This window comes from Oenanthe melanoleuca, chromosome 2 (genome assembly GCF_029582105.1).
Source record: "Oenanthe melanoleuca isolate GR-GAL-2019-014 chromosome 2, OMel1.0, whole genome shotgun sequence".
Classification (NCBI taxonomy): domain Eukaryota; kingdom Metazoa; phylum Chordata; class Aves; order Passeriformes; family Muscicapidae; genus Oenanthe; species Oenanthe melanoleuca.
In genome coordinates this window covers 139,121,377-139,140,188 of record NC_079335.1, presented here as the reverse complement: position 1 = coordinate 139,140,188, position 18,812 = coordinate 139,121,377, and the positions used below count along the sequence as shown (strand labels likewise).

Sequence of the window (18,812 nt, the reverse complement as noted above, 5' to 3'; positions counted from 1 at the left end):
CTGTGTCTGGGCTTTAAAATAAGATCTATAGACTTAATTGCAGATTATTACATATCCAGCAGCTCTTATAATAAACAACAATAACAGATATGGCAATAAAGAACAAAACTAATTTGAGCAATGTATTTGAATTGTCCCCAAATATCCCTTGATTTTAAAGCTGTGGAAACAAAGATATTTTAGGATTTGATGTTCAAACCAAAACACAAAAGAAGAAAGTCTGAACAGAAATGAAGCTGATCTGAGCCAGAAACAACCATTTTCCTTTAGAAAAGTAAAGACTGTATTTTAAATTAACATAAAATATTGTACTTAAATTTTAATATTTTTGTAACAATGTAAGTTCTCTTCAGTGTTTAAAATATATTTAAGAATTTTAGAAATGTTTAAAAAAGGGTTTTAAGGAGATGAAGGGAAACTTTTTGAAACTTTTCTTATGTCAAAATGAAACATTTATATATCAAAGATATTACTCTCCATATATTTTTTATCAACATTAATTAATTGATCAAACTCAAACTCAAAAATAGCTGGTTGATCTTCCTGAAATTTAGTGCTTTTTATTGAATTCAGTGTTTGATAAAAATGTATTTATCTCAATTTCCACATAGTTGTATTTATTAAACCATATCTAAAATACTTCTAAATTAAATGTAATTATAGTAGCACAGCAGTTGTTGGTTTTCAGCAGATGGAATCTTAGAGATTATTTTGGCTCTGTCTATAATATCTAAAAACATGACTCACTTGTACTGTGACTGGTCATTTCCTCCGACATCTGGAGATCTTAACTTCTGCAGCAAGATTCTTATAATGCTTATGAAAAGTATAAAATTCACCTGCAAAGAAAACAAATATAGTGGTGATTTCTGAATCCTCTGCTCAACACAGAGCACAAAGAAATGTTTATCAAGGCAGAGTGAAGTCAGCACCTCCCTCCAGAACCCCTCAGCTCTGCAGTGCCAAACCTGCTGAGCCCTGCAGCACCAGTTCTGCCACATCCAGCAACCACTGCCTGCCCACCAGGGCTGCTCTGGCTGCCAAAACTCTCTGAAAGCCCCAATTTTCAGGAATGTCCTCCTTCCACTACTCCAGCTGAGGACAGGTTTCCCAGCAGGATGGGATATGGTTTTCTGCAATCAAACACTGTCCTAAATTGTCACATGGATTCACAGCTGGAAGCCCAGAGGTAGTTTTGACCTTCCCTTGCTCCTCACCTCAACTTTCAATATTTTCTGTCTGAATTAGGGTTAGGGAAGATTGTTGTCAGCTGATCTGTCTACTCCCATCAAGCACAAAAAGGTCTCTCACAAGTATCTGACTGTCTTGGATATTGTTGCTGATATTATGAATGAAGGAATCACACAAGAGCTGGGGTTGGAAGGGAGCTCTGGAGATCATCTAGTCCATCTGAATCCCTGCAGCCTAATTCTCATGACAGCCCTCTAAGACAGAAGAGTAGCATTTTATTTTGTATTTTATTTCATATTTTACTTTATAGAAAGGCACTTGCATAAAAATCATTATGATTAGAACCTTATCAGTCTAGAAAAGTGAAGTATAAAACTCAATATATCCTAAGTCTCAGTCCCATTATTTCTTCAGCCAACTTTCAGTTTGTCCGGGTCACCATCCTTTCTGGTGTTAGATCCTTTGGTGTGGTCAAGAAAACTGTACATTAAATACATCACATCCATACTGAAGTAAGGAACAGTTGGAATCCACAACTTCAGAGCAACAATGTGTGCTAAAAACTGCAACTCCTGCTACAGAAACAGTTGTATCAAATGCCCACATTTTATAATAAATTAATTTAGAGAAAAGTTTATCACATGGTGAAAATGAGAATTTTGTTATTTTAAACTAACCCCATCCCAAAGCACAAAATCAGGAGGTGGGGTACCTAACCAGTGCCTGTCTCACTGTTATAAATCTCTATCTTCATGAATTGGTGGGACCCTTCTCCTTTCTCCTAAAAATTTGGCTTTGAGCTTTTCAAGTTCAATTAATTTCTGTGTCTTCTGTAACACAGCCTAGAATTTTGGATACTAATAAATAAACCATGGTCATAGCAACTGCATGTCTTGGGTTTTTAACATTTTGTTTGAAATGACAGGTGAAGGGTAGTCAAAGGAACTGACAGGGATGAAATAAAAGTGCAGAAAAATCGTATCTAATATATTTTCAAAAAAGAATAAAAAAGAAATATTAGAAAATATAGGCTTTTGCTGAACTTAACATACATTTTTTTCAGGCAGATGATTACTTAGAAGCTTGCCTATAAAGGTAACAGACAGAAATCTGTTATTGCAGATTTTATCTGCAGATTTAATGCAGCTGAGTGCACCCAGCAGGGGATATTAACTTGCCATATGCACTGGAGCCAGTGTTAGTGGATAAGGAGAGAATGGGTAACAGCACATTCATTTGGAACAGTCACATCCCACTGAGTAACTCTGAAGTGTGTACAGCATGAAGTGTGAATGTCTGCCAAATGACTTCTCTCAAGCCAAAATTCCCAGGAGGAAATGCCAGGGAGGGGGGAGGGCTCTGGCATTGAATTAACTGAAGCCATTCCACTGTGCAAGATGGTGCTAGAACTTGCTCTCACAACACTGTTGGACAGATCAGACTCTGCTGCCTGACCAGTACTCCATTTTCTTAGATCAGAACTCTTCCCAGCCTTCACCAGGATCCAGCTGCAGCTCAGATCTGCCAACGTGCCCTGGGATAACTTCCAGGTCCAGGACTGCTTTGGAGGAGCATTGCCTTCTGGCACATGAAGTCTCACATATCTGTTCAAACTGAGCATCCAGAGAACAGAGTTTCCTGTAAACACCAGGTGGTTTGTTTTGCTTTCATCTTCCAACATATTTTCTTCACTCTGGATTGTTCCCCATTCTCCAGCTCCTTTGAGGTCCAAGTATTCCCTTAATGCTGTTCTTCTGTGGCATGCTCATTTCTTACCCTATGTCATTTCACATATATGGCCTACCCTTCTTTCTCTTCAAACTGCAGGATTCACTCTGAGGGCAATGACAGGAATTTCTCCCAAAATGATTTTCAGCAGGCACAGATTGAAAGGCAAGCCCAAGCGTAACGCAAACTCCTGAAATCTTGTGTAATCTAACAATGCCCTAGATTTTCTGCCTACAATTTAAAAATGAAGCAAGTATGTCTAAAATACATTAATTTTCTTTCTGTTTTCAGAAATGGACATATAACCACAGTTATATGCCCAAAGTTAATTACACAATCATTACAGGAATATTATTGCACTAGTCCAGTAATTCTAATGAGTTCCAAACAGGAAAAGCCCTGTGAAACATTCTCAAATGGTATTATTTTGCAAATACTTCATGTTCAATATATATTTCAGTAGGTTACCAATTAAAGAAAGATATACACAGCCATGCTTTTTTATGACTAATATCAGATTGTCAATTGCAGGACTATCTATTTACACACAAAATCAAATCTGCAATTCATTGAAAAGTATAATTAGATTTTTCCTTCCTCCAGGCTCATAAACAGGAGAGATGTTAAAGAAAGAACAACACACAAATAAAAGGAACTGCTCATTTAATAGGATGCTGATAAATTTTGAAGGCAACAAATTTTAATGGCCTTGGCATCTGTTTAACATTTCTCCTGCAGCACAATTTCTTTTCATTAAAACAGAATTCTTGCCTATCTGTAACTAGCAGTAAAGAATAATGGTTACATGCACTGCACAATGCTGAACAGATCTATAATTCATGCTTCAAATTTTACTTACTATAATAGAAATTAAAATTGGTATTCGTATAACCCACCAGGGACCACCATGCTCATTTGTATCCCAGCAACTATTAAAAAAAAAAGAGGGAAAATCATGTTGACATTAATATCATCTGGCAAGCAAGACCTATGAGGAGAAGTATTTCTTACAAACAAGTCAGAGCACACTAAAATAATGCCTGCTCTAGCCTAGAATTTGGCATTCAATCATTTCCTGCTATTGATTTTATTTCCTTTGTTTTAATATATATATTTAATTTCCCCACCAGGAGTACTGTGTCCACGTGTGGAGTCCTCAACATGAGAAAGGTGTGGACCTGTTAGAACAGGTACAGAGAGAACCCCAAAGATGAGCAGAGGCCTGAAGCACCTCTCCTACAAAGACAGGCTGAGAGAGTTGGGTTTGTTCAGCCTGGAGAATACAAGGCTACATGGAGAAATTTTGACTTAAAGGGGGCTTAGAAAAGAGTTAAAATGGCATTTTTACAGGGCATGTAGTGATAGGACAAGAAAGAATAGTTTAAAAATTAAAGAGATTTAGATGTTAGGAAGAAATTCTTTACTCATAAAGTCATAGAATCATTTAGGTTGGAAAAGAGCTCTGAGATCATTGAGTCCAACCTATGACCAAGCACCCCTAGACCATGGCACTGAGTGCCACATCCAATCATCTCCAGGAAAGCTGATTCCACCACCTCTGTGGGCAGCCCATTCCAATGCTTTACAACCCCTTCAGTGAAGAAATTCTTCCCAATGTCCAAACTGAACCTCCCCTGGCACAGCTTGAGGCCATTTCCTCGTCCTGTCACTGGTTGCCTGGGAGAAGAGACCAACCCCACCTGGCTACAGCCTCTGTGCAGGCAGCTGTAGGGAGTGATAAGGTCTCCCCTGAGCCTCCTTTTCCCCAGGTTACACAACCCCATCTCCCTCAGCTGTTCCTCATAACTTGTGCTCCAGACCCTTCACCAGTTTTGCTGCTCTTCTCTGGACACACTCCAACCCCTCAATGTCCTGTAGTGATGGCCCAGAACTGGACACAGCATTCCAGGTACAGCCCCTCAATGTCCTTCTGCAGTGATGGCCCAGAACTGGACACAGCACTCCAGGTACAGCCCCTCAATGTCCTTCTGTGGTGATGGCCCAGAACTGGACACAGCACTCCAGGTACAGCCTCAGCAGTGCATTCACTTTGAGGCTGATGAGGCTCTGGCATCCTCTGGCTGCCCAGAGAAGCTGTGGATGCCCATCCCTGGCAGAGCCCCTGGATGGGGCTCTGAGTTGCAGCTGCCAGGGCTGGGGTTTTGCCCCAGGCTGCCACAACAAGCCCGGATAAAACATTCCTTATGGAACAGCTTTTCCTGGCTGCTTCAGGCAGACTTCAGCCACAAGGTGCTTAGATGCAAGCAATGCCTAAAGCTTAGGCTTTCAGCTCTTTTGTGAGATTCATTTTCACTTGCAGCACCTTCTTAGCCAGATAAGAGATAAGAGACTGAGAAAGCTGCACAGAGGTTCCCAGGCAACTTTACTTCTGTCCACGAAGGGCTCTGGCAGCAGTCCCAGTACATAAAGTACTAAAGGGGCTTTTTTAGGGTTAGGGTGCCTTAGAAGATGGACCAATGATATCAAGGATTGAAAACTGTCCAACTACTTAAAAGTTTTAGGTAAGAAGTGACCAATTACTTAAAGGATTGAGAAAGGACCAATTAAAGCACTAAGAGATAAAGCAGGGATCTGCAGAGGGGGTGAGATATTTCCAGCATGAGCCATTCTAAGGAAGCAATTTCTCATCTAAGGGATGATTTTCCAGGGAGGCCCTGTAAGGGGTCTTTGTGACCTGAGTGTGGCATCACTGCCCATGGCAAGGAGGGCTGGAACCAACTGGTCTTCAAGGCCCCTTCCAACCCAATTCATTCTGTGATTCTGTGAAATCAGCTAAAACATCAACCATACTGGGCTGTATACCATTAAACACCATGGAGGATGTTGACCTTTGTGAGAACCAAGCTTAGTTTCACTTTGTGTAAGGACACTTCTCAGTGTGCACTTAATGCTGACCTCTGGGTAGCAGGAAGATCCAAAGCAACTGACAGGTGCAATTGAAATAACATAATTTCTTGTGGGATATTTAGATTATAGATGCCTGGAACTTGTGAAAATGTGAGATGGAACCTGAAGCTCTGTCTGAAAAACTGAATATTTAATTTTCACCCTGGGCTCAGGACTTTTGATCCAAATACTCTAAGTGCTCTGAAATGTTAGAGATTAAAGATTAATCACCCTTCAGACATCCTCTGTAATCATAATGACAAAGGAAAAAGGAATTTGCCTTTGGTTTACATGTTAGAGGTCTTGCAAAGAAAGCCTTGGAAATAATTATGTAGGACATGATTTTTCAGTTTAATTACAGAATAAATTGAAAAATAATAGTTAGTTGGACAAAACAAAACTCTTTGTCCACTAGTTAGGGATGTTGTTCCACTCCTTGGGAGCATCAGGATCAAATCTTATCTTCCCACAGAATTCTTGTCTCAGTTCCCCTTCTCATGCCAGGAGCCAGGTTAGCTCTAGGGAGCTTTAGCTTTACCTGGCTGTGTGCATCTGTCATACTCTTACATCACTTCACTTTTGGGAGTGTAATTTATGTGTACCCAAAGCTATCTACACTTCAATCTGCTGAGTTGCTTGTTATAAAATTAGGATGCCCAGCACCTTCCTGCACATAGCAGCACTGAACCCAAGGACCCCACTGCTGTTTTAAACTTTGCTTTGACAAGATGTGGGTGCCAAGGAGTAACAGCAGTCATAACCCATTTCTGCTCTCTCCTGCTCTCTGAGCATCAAGCATAAACCACAGAAGAGCTCCCAAACACCCATCCTTTTATTGCCATCTCTGAAATTTCAGGTCTGTGCCTGTCCCCTCCAGAGCAGCAAATCAGCTTTGTGTCAGCAACACCATATCCAAGGCAAGGACTGTACAGGCATGGGGGGGCTTTAAGCTTTCTCTCCCACACACACTCACCCAGTGTCCTCTAGAATGATCCGTGTCACTGTCCAGGTAATAATGAATATTGTCGGAATTCCTGAAAAATGGCAAGAGGTTCAGAGAATGATCACAAAAAATCCACAAAGTCCACAAAAAAAAAAAAAAAAGAAAAGAAAAAAAAGAGAAAACAAAAAGTTTAAAAAGTTCAGCCTGCTAGTAAGCAGTTATTCCCCAAATCCACAGCATACAGAAAACAGTTCCATGAATGGAAGGAGAGTATCTGATGAGCTACATGATTACATGTATACTTCAGCAATATATTACAAAGAAAAAATGCAGCCATAATTACTAATACACAAAAAACGCCTTTCTTAGGTTTCTTGCAAGGTGTCAGAGTGACTTACAGGGAAATAGATACAAGTTATGCATTCCCAATGCACCTCCAAGGACTGCAGTATAAAATAGTAGTATAAATCATTTCATAAGGAACCTTGTCCACACACTGGTTTATTCCCATTTTCCAGCAACACCCAAATGTTTTATGACCACCTATTACTGGAAGCATTAAAGTGTTCCATATAAACATAATCTCATTTTCTGTAAATGAAGGGAATATATGTATTTAGAGCCAGATGGACAGTATTATTGTGCTTTTCAAAAGGAAAATTGTATAGCATAGCTCATGGCTGTGCAGCTAAACTTTAATTTTCCTCCCAAATTAGGACACCTGAATCATATTTTGCAGTGGCAGTCCTTGCACCAGAGCACTCCCTGGCTGTGGTGCAGACAGCCCAGGTGAAAGCTGTGCAGGGATCAAGCCAGCAGTGATGCTCCAGCAGTTTTGTGCCTGCTCTTTGCTGTGCTGGAGCAGCTGTAACCTGTGCTGGGGCTGAGCTGGGGAACCTGAGACTGAGGATCACACCAGAGACAGCTCCACTGCCTTGGCATGAAACACTGAACCTGCCCAACACACACACACAGAGGAAAAAGAGCATTACTGCAAGGTGTGCAAGTTCTTACCCCATCCTATCAGCAGGTAGATGGTGAAGTGTCTGTTGGGGGAGAATATTAGCACAAGGAGGATGTGCAGGTAAAGTCCTTCTACTAAGAGCCAGTAAAAGTTTGCCATAACACCATACTGAAAAAACACCAGAATTGCCTTGCAGCCCACCTGAAATATGAGAAGAAGGATCAAATTTGTTGCAGGAAAGATGCCATTGTTTTTATTACTACAGCCAAAAATCTTAGTTTTTTAATATCAATAAACCAGATCCAGTAGAAATTTTTATCTTCAGTCAAGCAAATTGTGACATTGTAAATGTTACCGTATATATTAAAAGAAAGTGAATTATTAAAAATTATTTAGATGCATCTCATTGCAAATTCTCTCAGAAATTTTGAAAAATTCATAACTTTCATAGGATAAATATAGAAAAATATGGTGGTTATCAATAAATGCAAACTTTTGCAACAGTTTGTTAATGAATGGCTATAAAACTAAATTATCATCTACTAAGAATCTAATAAATGTATTAAAACTTCACATGGCTTCCTAAGACAGTAAAAATTAACAAAGAAACTACTTTATGATTTTCTCAAAGCTGAATGTGAAACTGAGTGAAAAATATAACTTGGTGTGATGACTAAGTAGACTTAGAAGAAAAAGTTGGCTAGACTTTAAAAAATAATATTTTCCTTTTAAAAAATGTTGTAGACTTTCTTAGTTAACAAAACACAGACATGTATCAAAAAATTTTACTTATAGACTGTGTGCTGCTCTCCAGAATTAATTTTCAGATGTCTGTGCTGCTGATGTTCCACGGTGCTGGCTGCTGCTACTTTGGTACTTCCCAGCAGGAGTCTGGGATGTGAGAATTGAATATGAAAATGCTCATGTGGACTGAGAATATGCAGAGAAATGTGATGATATGGTGAATGTAACAGATTAAACAAACTGGACCAAATAAAATCTCTAGTTTCTGCCAGCTTTACTCACTTCTTCATTGTTAAACCTTTCATACCTGCACTTTTCTGTTAAAATTCCAAGTACACCAGATACCCAAGCAGGTAACTTGCAGTGATTGATTGCTCTCTCTAAACACAGGTGCTTATTAAGAAGTGAGATGCAGTCACCAGCTGCCAAAAGGGCACAGACCTCCTCAGGGAACTTCTCTGTTTCCATCAGCCCCCTAAGATGTCTCAGGTACCTCAGTGCATCCCAGGTAACATTCACGCCTGTGTATACTCACATACAGAAAGCTAAGGAAGAGTCCAAAGGCTTGAATTAATTTCACCTGATTTTATCTGCCCACAACTTAGGTTTAAAAGCTATCTAACTCTGATAAGACTGATCTTACCTCTGCACTTTGGGATGTCCACTGCAGATCAGCAGTGGGCCAGAAAATATAAGATGGATAAAATTAAGCATTTCAAAATGTGTAAAAAGTTGAAATTTTCAAGCAAGTTGAAATTTGCTTTTAGGCTTAAGACTCCTTACAATCAGATCAGCAGTGAAAATTTTGTAATCCTTTATAAATTCCAATATTCCCTTGTATTTCAGTCTCAGTTTACATACCAAAACCCTGCATTAAAATATTTTCCCTTCCTTCTGCAGGTAATCCTGTATCAGCTGTATTTCCAGATGCTGAACAGTGAAGGTATCTATCAGTAAAATTAGCCAAAATTAATTCTCCATGTAATCCTGAGCCAGGACTACTTCCAGAGCCTTATGAACTGTGTGTTTGAGACCTCTGTGAGTGCAGCAGAACTGTGGAACATCTCACACACGAGACAAAAGGGGCAAACCTCTCGTGCTGTTTTGTGTGAAAAGCAGCTCCAAGCCAATGCAAGACAGAACAGCCTTGTCAGGCTGGAGCCAGACCAACCCACATACAATGAAACAGAAATTAGCCAGCAGTCCACAAAATCTGACATGTTTAAATAGGAAAGTGTAAGGCTTTGTAGCCAAGAATAACTGGAGAATAGATGAAATTGCAGAAACTAGTATTTTGAGAGTCCACTGAACAGTCTTTTAAGGACCTAAGAACTTCTGATTACCCCTGGCAACATGTCTACTATCTACTTTGCCTGACTGGAGTCTACTACCTCAGTTCCTGTTTTTCTCCATTAGAAATATCCTAGATTATTAATTTCTATATATAGCTTGGTAGTCACTGCTAAGAACTTCATGTTTTGGGACAATATGGATTCATCAAGAAAAAAATATCTTCTTCCTTTTTTTTCTCACAAGCTTAAACTGTAGTTTTTTAAAATTGGAAGTATTTTTCACAGAAACAACAATGCAGAGAATGGGGCATATAATACAGAGGTCAGTCTTTTAACTTAAGCAAAACTTGAGATTTTTTTAAACCCTGCACATGAAAATGCAGTAAACATATTAGCTTGCCAAGAAGGCAGATGATAACACTTCTGTCATAGCCCAGAAGTACAGAGGAGTTAATGAAGACAACTCCTGCAAATATTTAATTTCCTGAGTTATTTCCCTCCCTCCACTGATACCTGTCCAATTCCTGAACCCCTGATAAAGCTGCTGGAACACTTCTAAAGCATCTGCCTTTAATCACTCCCAGCTGATGGGACTTCTGTTTGTCTTCAACTCTCCCAGCTGATTAATGCAGTGGCCATATTTATTCTGAGCTGTATCTGGCTATGATTTGTCTTGGCTGATGAAAAGCTGTCCTTCACGTACATGCAAACAATATTAAGGTCTCCTACTTGTGCTGCAACCTTCTTTATCTGGATATGTCTAATACACCATTCCCCTGGTCATTATATTCTCTTCAGAATTGTCTACACTGAAATCTTGGTACTCCTAAATATTTAAAAGGATCAGGGAGGAAAATTCAGTGACAAAATAGTGTTGCACTAGGTAGCAAATGAGGTTTATTACCCATGAAGTTTGATCCTCTGGGCAGTGAGCTGTGTTGGAGCTGGAATAGAGAATATCATCCTTGACTAAAACAGAGATTGCTCTTAGAATGAAAGAGAGGAACAGGTTCAGATGGATGTAGTTCCGAGTACAATGAAGTTTTCTAAAAAGAGATTTAAAAACAGGCATTTTAGATTATGATGCAGAAATTGTTGAACAGACTTCTCTTACACTGTGGATATTTCTTAGCAATATGAACCTTGAGTAAGAGCATACCCCTTCCTTTTCTGTCATTTTGTCAGTGCTGCTGTCCTGTTTTCTTTCATCTCTTACTTCTGTTCAGTATCACAGACTAAAAGCTCCCAGTGGTATTTCTCTCACATTTTAACATAAGCTGACAATAAATACAGGCTATTATATCCTTCTGTGTATATTCCATTGTGTGTATTCTGTGTGCATTCCATTCAATTCCAACTCATTCCATTGTTTTTCTTGCAAATACAGCTTTGATTATCCTGGATATATTTCAGATGTGCTCTCACCTATTATTTTCTGGTTTCATTCTTTTATTTAACTCCTGTATTTTGCTACATGGTGACTTTTGATCCTGTGATGTTGGTATATGCAGGAGTAATTAAAAATACATTCAGAACATTTGATCACCTATCCTTTCTATCCAATGAATGCACAACTTCTCTTCTGAGTACTCAGGAGAAGCAAGCTATTAAGTTGAGGACTTTTCCCTTAAAATACAGTCCCTTCAAAATTTTCCTATTTAAAATATTCTTTTTATAGAAAATCCTTATAAAGTAAATTGCTAAGAGGTTTTTGTAGTCACAACCAGCACCTTGAGCTGCACCTGAAATAGACAGAAGCCAAAGCATTTTAGCAAGCATGAGAAGTGAAAATGAAGATGCAATTGGTGTAATGGCAGTGTGCAGTGGCAGCTTCCAAGTATTCTTCCAGTTGTGATTTACCAAACATATATAATCCATTCTGAAACTACTGAAGCAAGGATAGTTTCAGTGAGTGTAAGAAAATAAAGAGCAGACCTGCCTTGCTAGGCCTGAATTTGGCAAAGGACATAATACCAAGCTTAATTTTAAACAGTTGTCAAAAATGCAGCAATTGCTGTGCCCTGCACATCCTTTGCTGAAATACCACTGTTACTTTGGACTGCATCAGATGCTCTGTGGAATTCAGAGATACATGCAAGCTGTAAATAGGAGGAAACTATTTTTTCTTGAATAACTCATGTAGATGATTAGTTATTAATTCCATTCAGTAGCTCAAAGAATAAATGTTGGATATATACAAGGCTGTCAAACCAGTATTTTGGAGTTAGTGGGCAAGAAATTAATTCCTAGTTCAATTACGTTGGGAGGCCCCAACACTCCTGCAAATAACAGACTCTTCTTGAAGGAGCTGTTAGAAGAGCATATCTTGCCTCCTGAAAAGAAGTCTGTCTTTTCCCTGACTCTATTGGAAGACTAGAAGGAAAAGATCTCTAGCTGGATATTTAAATTGAAGGTTTTGAATACACCTCTTAAATGCCTGATCTGTTACACTTGACTTCTGGTGATGGGCAACATTTAGATGTCTGCAATTCTCTGTATTAAATGGGGATTTAGGTTTTAGCAGTTTTGAAACTGCAGTAATCTCCACTGGGATCTGCCTGGAGCATTTGCTGGTAGAAGGAGTATAACCATGACTGGCTCAATTAATTTTTTTAGAAGGTATTCCAAACATAATTATGGGTTATGAATCTGCTCTGAATGGTCTCTGAATATTTAGATATTGACAACATTTGATGGCAGACTGAAAGGCTTACAGAACTCTCTATAGGAATATTCCATGAGAGGGATGAGGCTCTGACAAACAACATGCTGTTTTCTACCTATTGTTTGTACTTCCCTTCTACCAAAACGGTGAGATGCACTTTCTTGGCTTTCTTGGTCCTAAGTGGAGCAGAAAAGTTGTGTGAAGTTCATAATGGAGAATATAAAGGCTGTGCTGTTAGACAGGTGGAAGAGATACAGAAAGGCACAAAAGTGGAGGGACTGAGAAAAACTGCAATACTGATATGAACATTTTAAAAGTTATTTTACTAGTTGAAGATTGCCTTCAGTCTAAGAAAATTCATAGAAATTAGGCAAAAGCAGCAGGCAGTACTGCTTTTCCTAACACTGCCTAACAAAAACCAGACCCAGCACAATTGCCCATACCTTTACTACAGTGCTTGGAGCTGGTGAGGCTTGAACCCCGTGTTCAGCTCTGGGCCCCTCGTTTCAAAAAGGACATTGTGCTATGGAGGTGTCCAGACAAGGCCAATGAAGCTGGTGAAGAGTCTATAAAACATCTTGTGCAGGACAGCTGAGGCAACTGGGGTTGTTTTACCTGGAGAAAATGAGGTTTTGGGGGGACCTCATTGCTTTCTACAACCACCTGAAAGGAGGGTGTAGCAAGATGGGGACTGGTCCCTTCTGCCATGATTCAGGTGAAAGGATGAGAGGAAACGGCCTTTGGTTGCACCAGGGAAGGTTCAGATTAGATTTTACACAAAAAATTTTCACTGAAAGGGTGGTCAGGCATTGGAATGAGCTGCCCAGGGAGGCAGTGGATCAGCTGTCTTTGAAAGGGTTCAAAAGGTGTTTGGATGCAGCAGTTGGGAATATAGTTTAGAGGTGATTATGGCAGTGCTGGGTTGATGGTGGGAGTAGATGATCTTGAAGGTCTTTTTCAATCTTGGTGGTTCAGTGATTTACAGCCCCAGCTGGACAAATTAGTGATTGCCTTTGATTACAGTACCCCTGGAAACCATTCAGAATCTTCTGCAAAATGTGGCTGCGCTCTTGTCCAGTGGTGAGATCAGCATCCAACTAATTCTCAAGAGCAATTCAAGGTGTTGATTTTAATAACCAAATAGAAAATGTTTTATCTAATAATTTCTAAATTACTGTTCTTTCTTACATGGCTGAAATGCCTGTAAATTTGTAAAATGCTTTGAAAATTGTTAATACAATCAGCGCTAGCAAAAATCTAGTCAGCATTACATTACTGTCAGCTGTTTAACTGCAAAAAGGGCAAACTCAATGCATTTTCTAAATAGCTGAGCAATCAGTTAAAGGTGTCTTATCATTGTTAATATTTACTCATGAAAAACACATACCTGAAAAGGCAAAGAATTATACTTCCTGTTGTAAGAGCAATCAGAGATACGCTGTGTCCAAGGGTATAAATTGCTTTCACCCTCACATAGAAGTTGACCTGCACAGAAAAATGTATATGCAGAAACTACTTACTGATATGTCAAATTGTCTGTGAAATGATGTAATTGTCCATTAAATAGCTCTGAAAGCTATAGCACAATTTTCATTTTTTGCCCTACAGTACATGATGAGACTGTTATATCTCTATTCCAACACATTTTGCAAGGCAACATGTCAAGACAATTGACTTCAGTAGAAAATTCAGCCTCAGGAACTCAAAACTTAGACACATAATCTGGTACCATTCCAGTTGATTATAGCATGTCAATGAGGTCAAATAAAGAATCTGATTCATCATTTTCCATGAACACAATCAAACTGGTAAGAGCAAGTCAGTTGGAAAGAAAGGATTATCTCTAAAACAGATAATTTCCCTCAGTCCTTCTGCTCTAGAGTACTTTGTAATGCAGTTACACACGAATTTAATTTTAAAGACACATTCAAGTTTCATTAATTTCCTATTCTAAATGTTCAAATACTGTATTAAATGTTCACCCAAACAACTCTTTCTTTAGTAAAGTAACTTGCTAAAACTTGGAAAGGAAATTTTTCAAAAGAAGAAAAGCAGGCTGAAATGCAGAATCTGCTGATTAACTGCATTTATCTGTAAACTCACCAGCTACACACCACATTAAGTCCTATTCTGAATGATAACTTCAAGAAAAATAGGACTAAATATATTTTCAGAATTAAACTGCTTCTCCATTAATGCCTACAACAAAGTCATTAGACTGACATTAGTTTCCACTCAAGCTAGATAAAATATTTAAACAGTGAAGTTTTTTATTACAGTATGAAATTAAAGATTCAAAAAGCAACGTAGAACATGCTACATATAAGAGACAGAATTTCAACATTTACTGCACATGGTTATCATTTGCCTTCCCAAAAGATGTTTGTAAAAAGTAGCAAGGAAGCAACACTTTAAAGAAAACTAACATAGCCAAAGGAATCTCAAATCACTTAGTGTATTTATTTTTATAGCATTCAAAAGGCCAAGTAAGGAGGTTATTTTAGTAAACACAACTCATTATGAAATTAGCTGAACATTCCCTTTGCAAATGTTATACAGATATGGAAAAGGCAAAATGAAATGTGGAATGAAATGAAGACTCTTGCAACTGCACTGTTGTAGATATGGTTAAAGTGGAAAATATGGGAAGCAATTGCCATGGATCTTAAATGCATTCATAGCAACTGTTATTAGATTGTAGAATAGACAGTCTTTTGTACTTTGGTATAAAGAAAGTAACTGTTCAAACTGCATTGGCATGATTGAGACACGCCCAACAAGAAAGCTGACTGGTTTAATTTTTCATCATTCCACACCATTTTGAAAATCCTGCCCAGATCTAATTTCAGGAAAACTCCACTGACTGAGACACTTGAGATTGAACCGATCTGATTTCAGAATTCCTAAATGAAGGAAAAATAGGTGGAAGCCCTGCATGAGCTTACTAACAAAGCATCACTTGCCCACCCCACTGCTGAGCTCGACAGAAACTGCCAGGCTGCTGTGACTCTGTCACTTTGCCCTGCTAGGGAGAACAGAAGAGGCTGCCTTCTGCCAGAAAAGAACCACACTATTTCATGTGTCTGGCGTTCTGTATATACACAACCCCTACAACAAGTAGCTGGCTAAAATCAAAAGAAGAGCCCCGTGTGCTTTTAGCCCAGCAAACAGCTGCCAGGACCAGCAGCACTGAGTCTCTGCTGGCCATTCCTGTTCCAAACAGATGAATGTGGAGTAACTGCATGGAAGTATGTCAGCACTGAAGTCAATCAGCCAAGAGTGCTTGGATATTACCTTAATAATGGCCATGTCATTTTGTTCAATCTAAGCACAAGAAAATTAGAAATAATTACACAATTAAAATTATTTTATCATATGATAATAATTATCCTGTATTCTGCACTTGAAATGGTAGAAAAGAACATCTTTCCCTTTTTCTCAGACATTTTAGTGGTGTAGTTTTATAATGGACAGAAATCTTACATGCTACAAAATTTTCTACTGATGAAAAATTAACCCTGCTTCTCAAACTGTTGCAAAGGTAAGTAAACACTAACCCATTTTAATCTGTTACATCAAAAATTACGATTATTCAAAATAATGTATTTTGATTTTCCAAAATGATTTAGATTATTAGAATGCTTTAGATTATTAGCATGAAGCACTTCATCAGACTCAGCACCAAAGATGATGCAATCATTCTGCTCCTTACATTTCCTGTGTGAACATAAAACAGATGTGTCTTAATTTGCCTCTAAGACCTCTAGAACTCCTAGAGACTCAAAAAAAAATTAGTAAATGGTGTTGTCAAATTATATATCAGTTAAATATACACACAAAATCCATAAAGACAAAGAATTAAATTCCAAATTGTGCTGTGGCAATTGAAAACCAGGAAATTCATCAGACTAATATTGACTTAGTCACAACAATTAAATATTTGTCACTCATCTGTATTTCAGCTAATACCCTTTGCAAACAAACTGTTTATATTGTATTGGTGCAAAAGAAACAGGCAAAGCAATGCCAAATCTGACAGCACAAAAACCCAATGGCTTTTATACAAAATGGGATTTCTTATTTATTTCTTACTACTCTGTGTGAGCTGCAATTACTTGGTCTCAAGTAACATTTAACTTTAACCTCTAAACTTAAAATATAAATGTGCAAGATTGGCAGGAATAAAATGACTGCAACAAAAGCATGGATTGACCAAAAGAGAATTTCAGAAATTATACTTTAAACATAGTTTAACACAGAAGAAATATCATAACCCCATCAGATTTTATAGCTCTTTTCAAAGGAAAAACTGATTCAAGTCATACACATGAAATTGAAATGCCATTATGAAATTGAAATGACATAAACTTTTCTGCAGGTCAAACAAAATCAGTACTTTTGCAACATAGGAAGAACAGCTGGCCTCTGCAAAATATTCACAGGATTATTTAAACAATGCTGATTCCAAAACTGAAATCCAACTATTTATTTTTAAACTTCTGAGGAAAATATTAAAATTACAACCACTAAAACAAAGTCAATATGTTGTTAGGCACAGAAAAAAATCAGTGGCTTATGATTTTCAGGAAAAAATTATGGAAATGGTTGCAGGAAGTGTGTTTCCTAAAGAACTGATCCTAAAATGTTTCCTCTTTTTTTTTTGTGGCTACTTAATGTTAATGGGTTTTAAAGAGCACAAACATAAAATGAAGTTGCATTAGTACAAGTTTGCCTAATTTGTCTTAACTTCAATAAATTTTTTGTAAAATCTATTTTTAGGCACACTTGTTTTGTTTTCTTAGAAAAGACACCTGTTTCTGCTAATGTTTCCTTTCAATTTAGTTTCATGGTATTTTTACTTAATTCAGGAGACAGAATTCTTCTGTTTATTTACAAAATAGCACAGAAGAGCAGAGACACTTCCTAGGCAGAGCTGACAGTCCCCAGTGGATCTCTCAAGCTCAGCCTTGGTTTGGAAGGACCTCTAGGGGTGAGAAGGTTCCTCAGTGCTGGAGGAGAAAACACTGCAGAGAGTTAAGGGCTTGATTCTTTGTCCAAAAGAGTTTTGCTCTTGACCACAAATCACCCTTAATGTGTAAAAAAAAAAAAAAAAAGTCCTCAACTTTTTATTCATTTACTCAGAAATATAATTTATCATTGCTAAGGAATATATGACCATCATCATCCCAACTGACTCTTCATTTTGTTTATTCCATGGGTTATTATAATCCTGTAACACTGCAGTAAGAGTTTCCTCTTTACAGGTATAATTACTTACAACTGTATTAAAATTTGTGATCTTAAATTTTCATGATCTATGTGTTAATATTTGAATATTTAATAATATTTGAATATTCATACTTGAAGAACATATCAGAAAATCTTAAACTGTACAACATAAAATAAGAACTGGGCCTAGCAAATAAGCTCAGTGTCTTATAAAACACTGAAATGAGCAAATGGAAATAGAAATGGAGTAAGGGACCCTAGTTCTTTCCTCTGCAAAATTAACTTCAACAAGGCAGTAGCCATTTTTCTTGTACTATACTAGAATAAATATAAACTGAGATAAAGAGGCAGATTACACGTTGTGGAAAATTAAATTTTCTGTTATAGGACACTTCCACACATTTTTAATATGTATGTAGAGAAGAATAGAATTTACTAATAAGACATGTAATAAAAATTGGTATTCCTCATAGTATTTAATAATCTTTTTACAAGTAATTAATTATATCCTTTTTCTGACATTTTTCCTCCAATTCACCTTGAGCCTAAACATCACCCCAAAAAAGATGAGATCAGCATTGCCATAAGTATCTCCTAGTAATAATTAATTTTAATTATGCTACTCAGATTTTCTTCTTATTCAAAGTTCCCTAATCATAGTGGGAGGGATGACAACTTTGTAAATGCACAAAGTGCCACATTTTCCTGGGCAAACGTGTATCAGCAGATGTATCTGTGAATGTGAACACTCATTGTCTACTGGAATTTAGAAGTTAATTGAATATTCTGCAATTAAAGCAAATTCCCTCTATGCTCTACAAGAGGGAATATCAGCTAATATTCAGTCCTGGTCCTCACTTGAAGTCAATGGAAGATTTTGCTCTTATTTTAAGGAATATTTGTCTCTTAATCACACTTCATGGAAAAATATTAATGAAAAATGCAGCATAGCATAAATAAATTTAACATGACTTACAGGCACAAGAAAACACCTTGGTAGATGTCTGCCTGGTGTCTGATTTTGGTGAGAGGCAAGGATTCCATTTAGACTCACTGGAAACCATCCATTATTGCAGCAATGCATCTGTTTTCCAAAGGCAGCTACAGCCAAGGCACTGCTCGTAGTTGGAACCCAGAAACTTGGGAGCT

At 37.8% G+C, this 18,812-nt stretch overlaps 1 protein-coding gene across 1 annotated transcript in view; it reads right to left on the bottom strand.

Moving 5' to 3' along the window:
• Window positions 1–18,812, bottom strand: part of VIPR2 (vasoactive intestinal peptide receptor 2) — a 50,522-nt gene that overhangs the window by 9,269 nt on the left and 22,441 nt on the right. The window contains exons 5-10 of the mRNA XM_056485177.1: window positions 13,822–13,919; window positions 10,674–10,815; window positions 7,784–7,934; window positions 6,800–6,860; window positions 3,779–3,848; window positions 748–839 (exon numbers count right to left, since the gene is read on the bottom strand). Of these exons, the coding sequence (XP_056341152.1) occupies window positions 748–839; window positions 3,779–3,848; window positions 6,800–6,860; window positions 7,784–7,934; window positions 10,674–10,815; window positions 13,822–13,919 (614 nt within the window). The remainder of the gene's footprint in view (window positions 1–747; window positions 840–3,778; window positions 3,849–6,799; window positions 6,861–7,783; window positions 7,935–10,673; window positions 10,816–13,821; window positions 13,920–18,812) is intronic.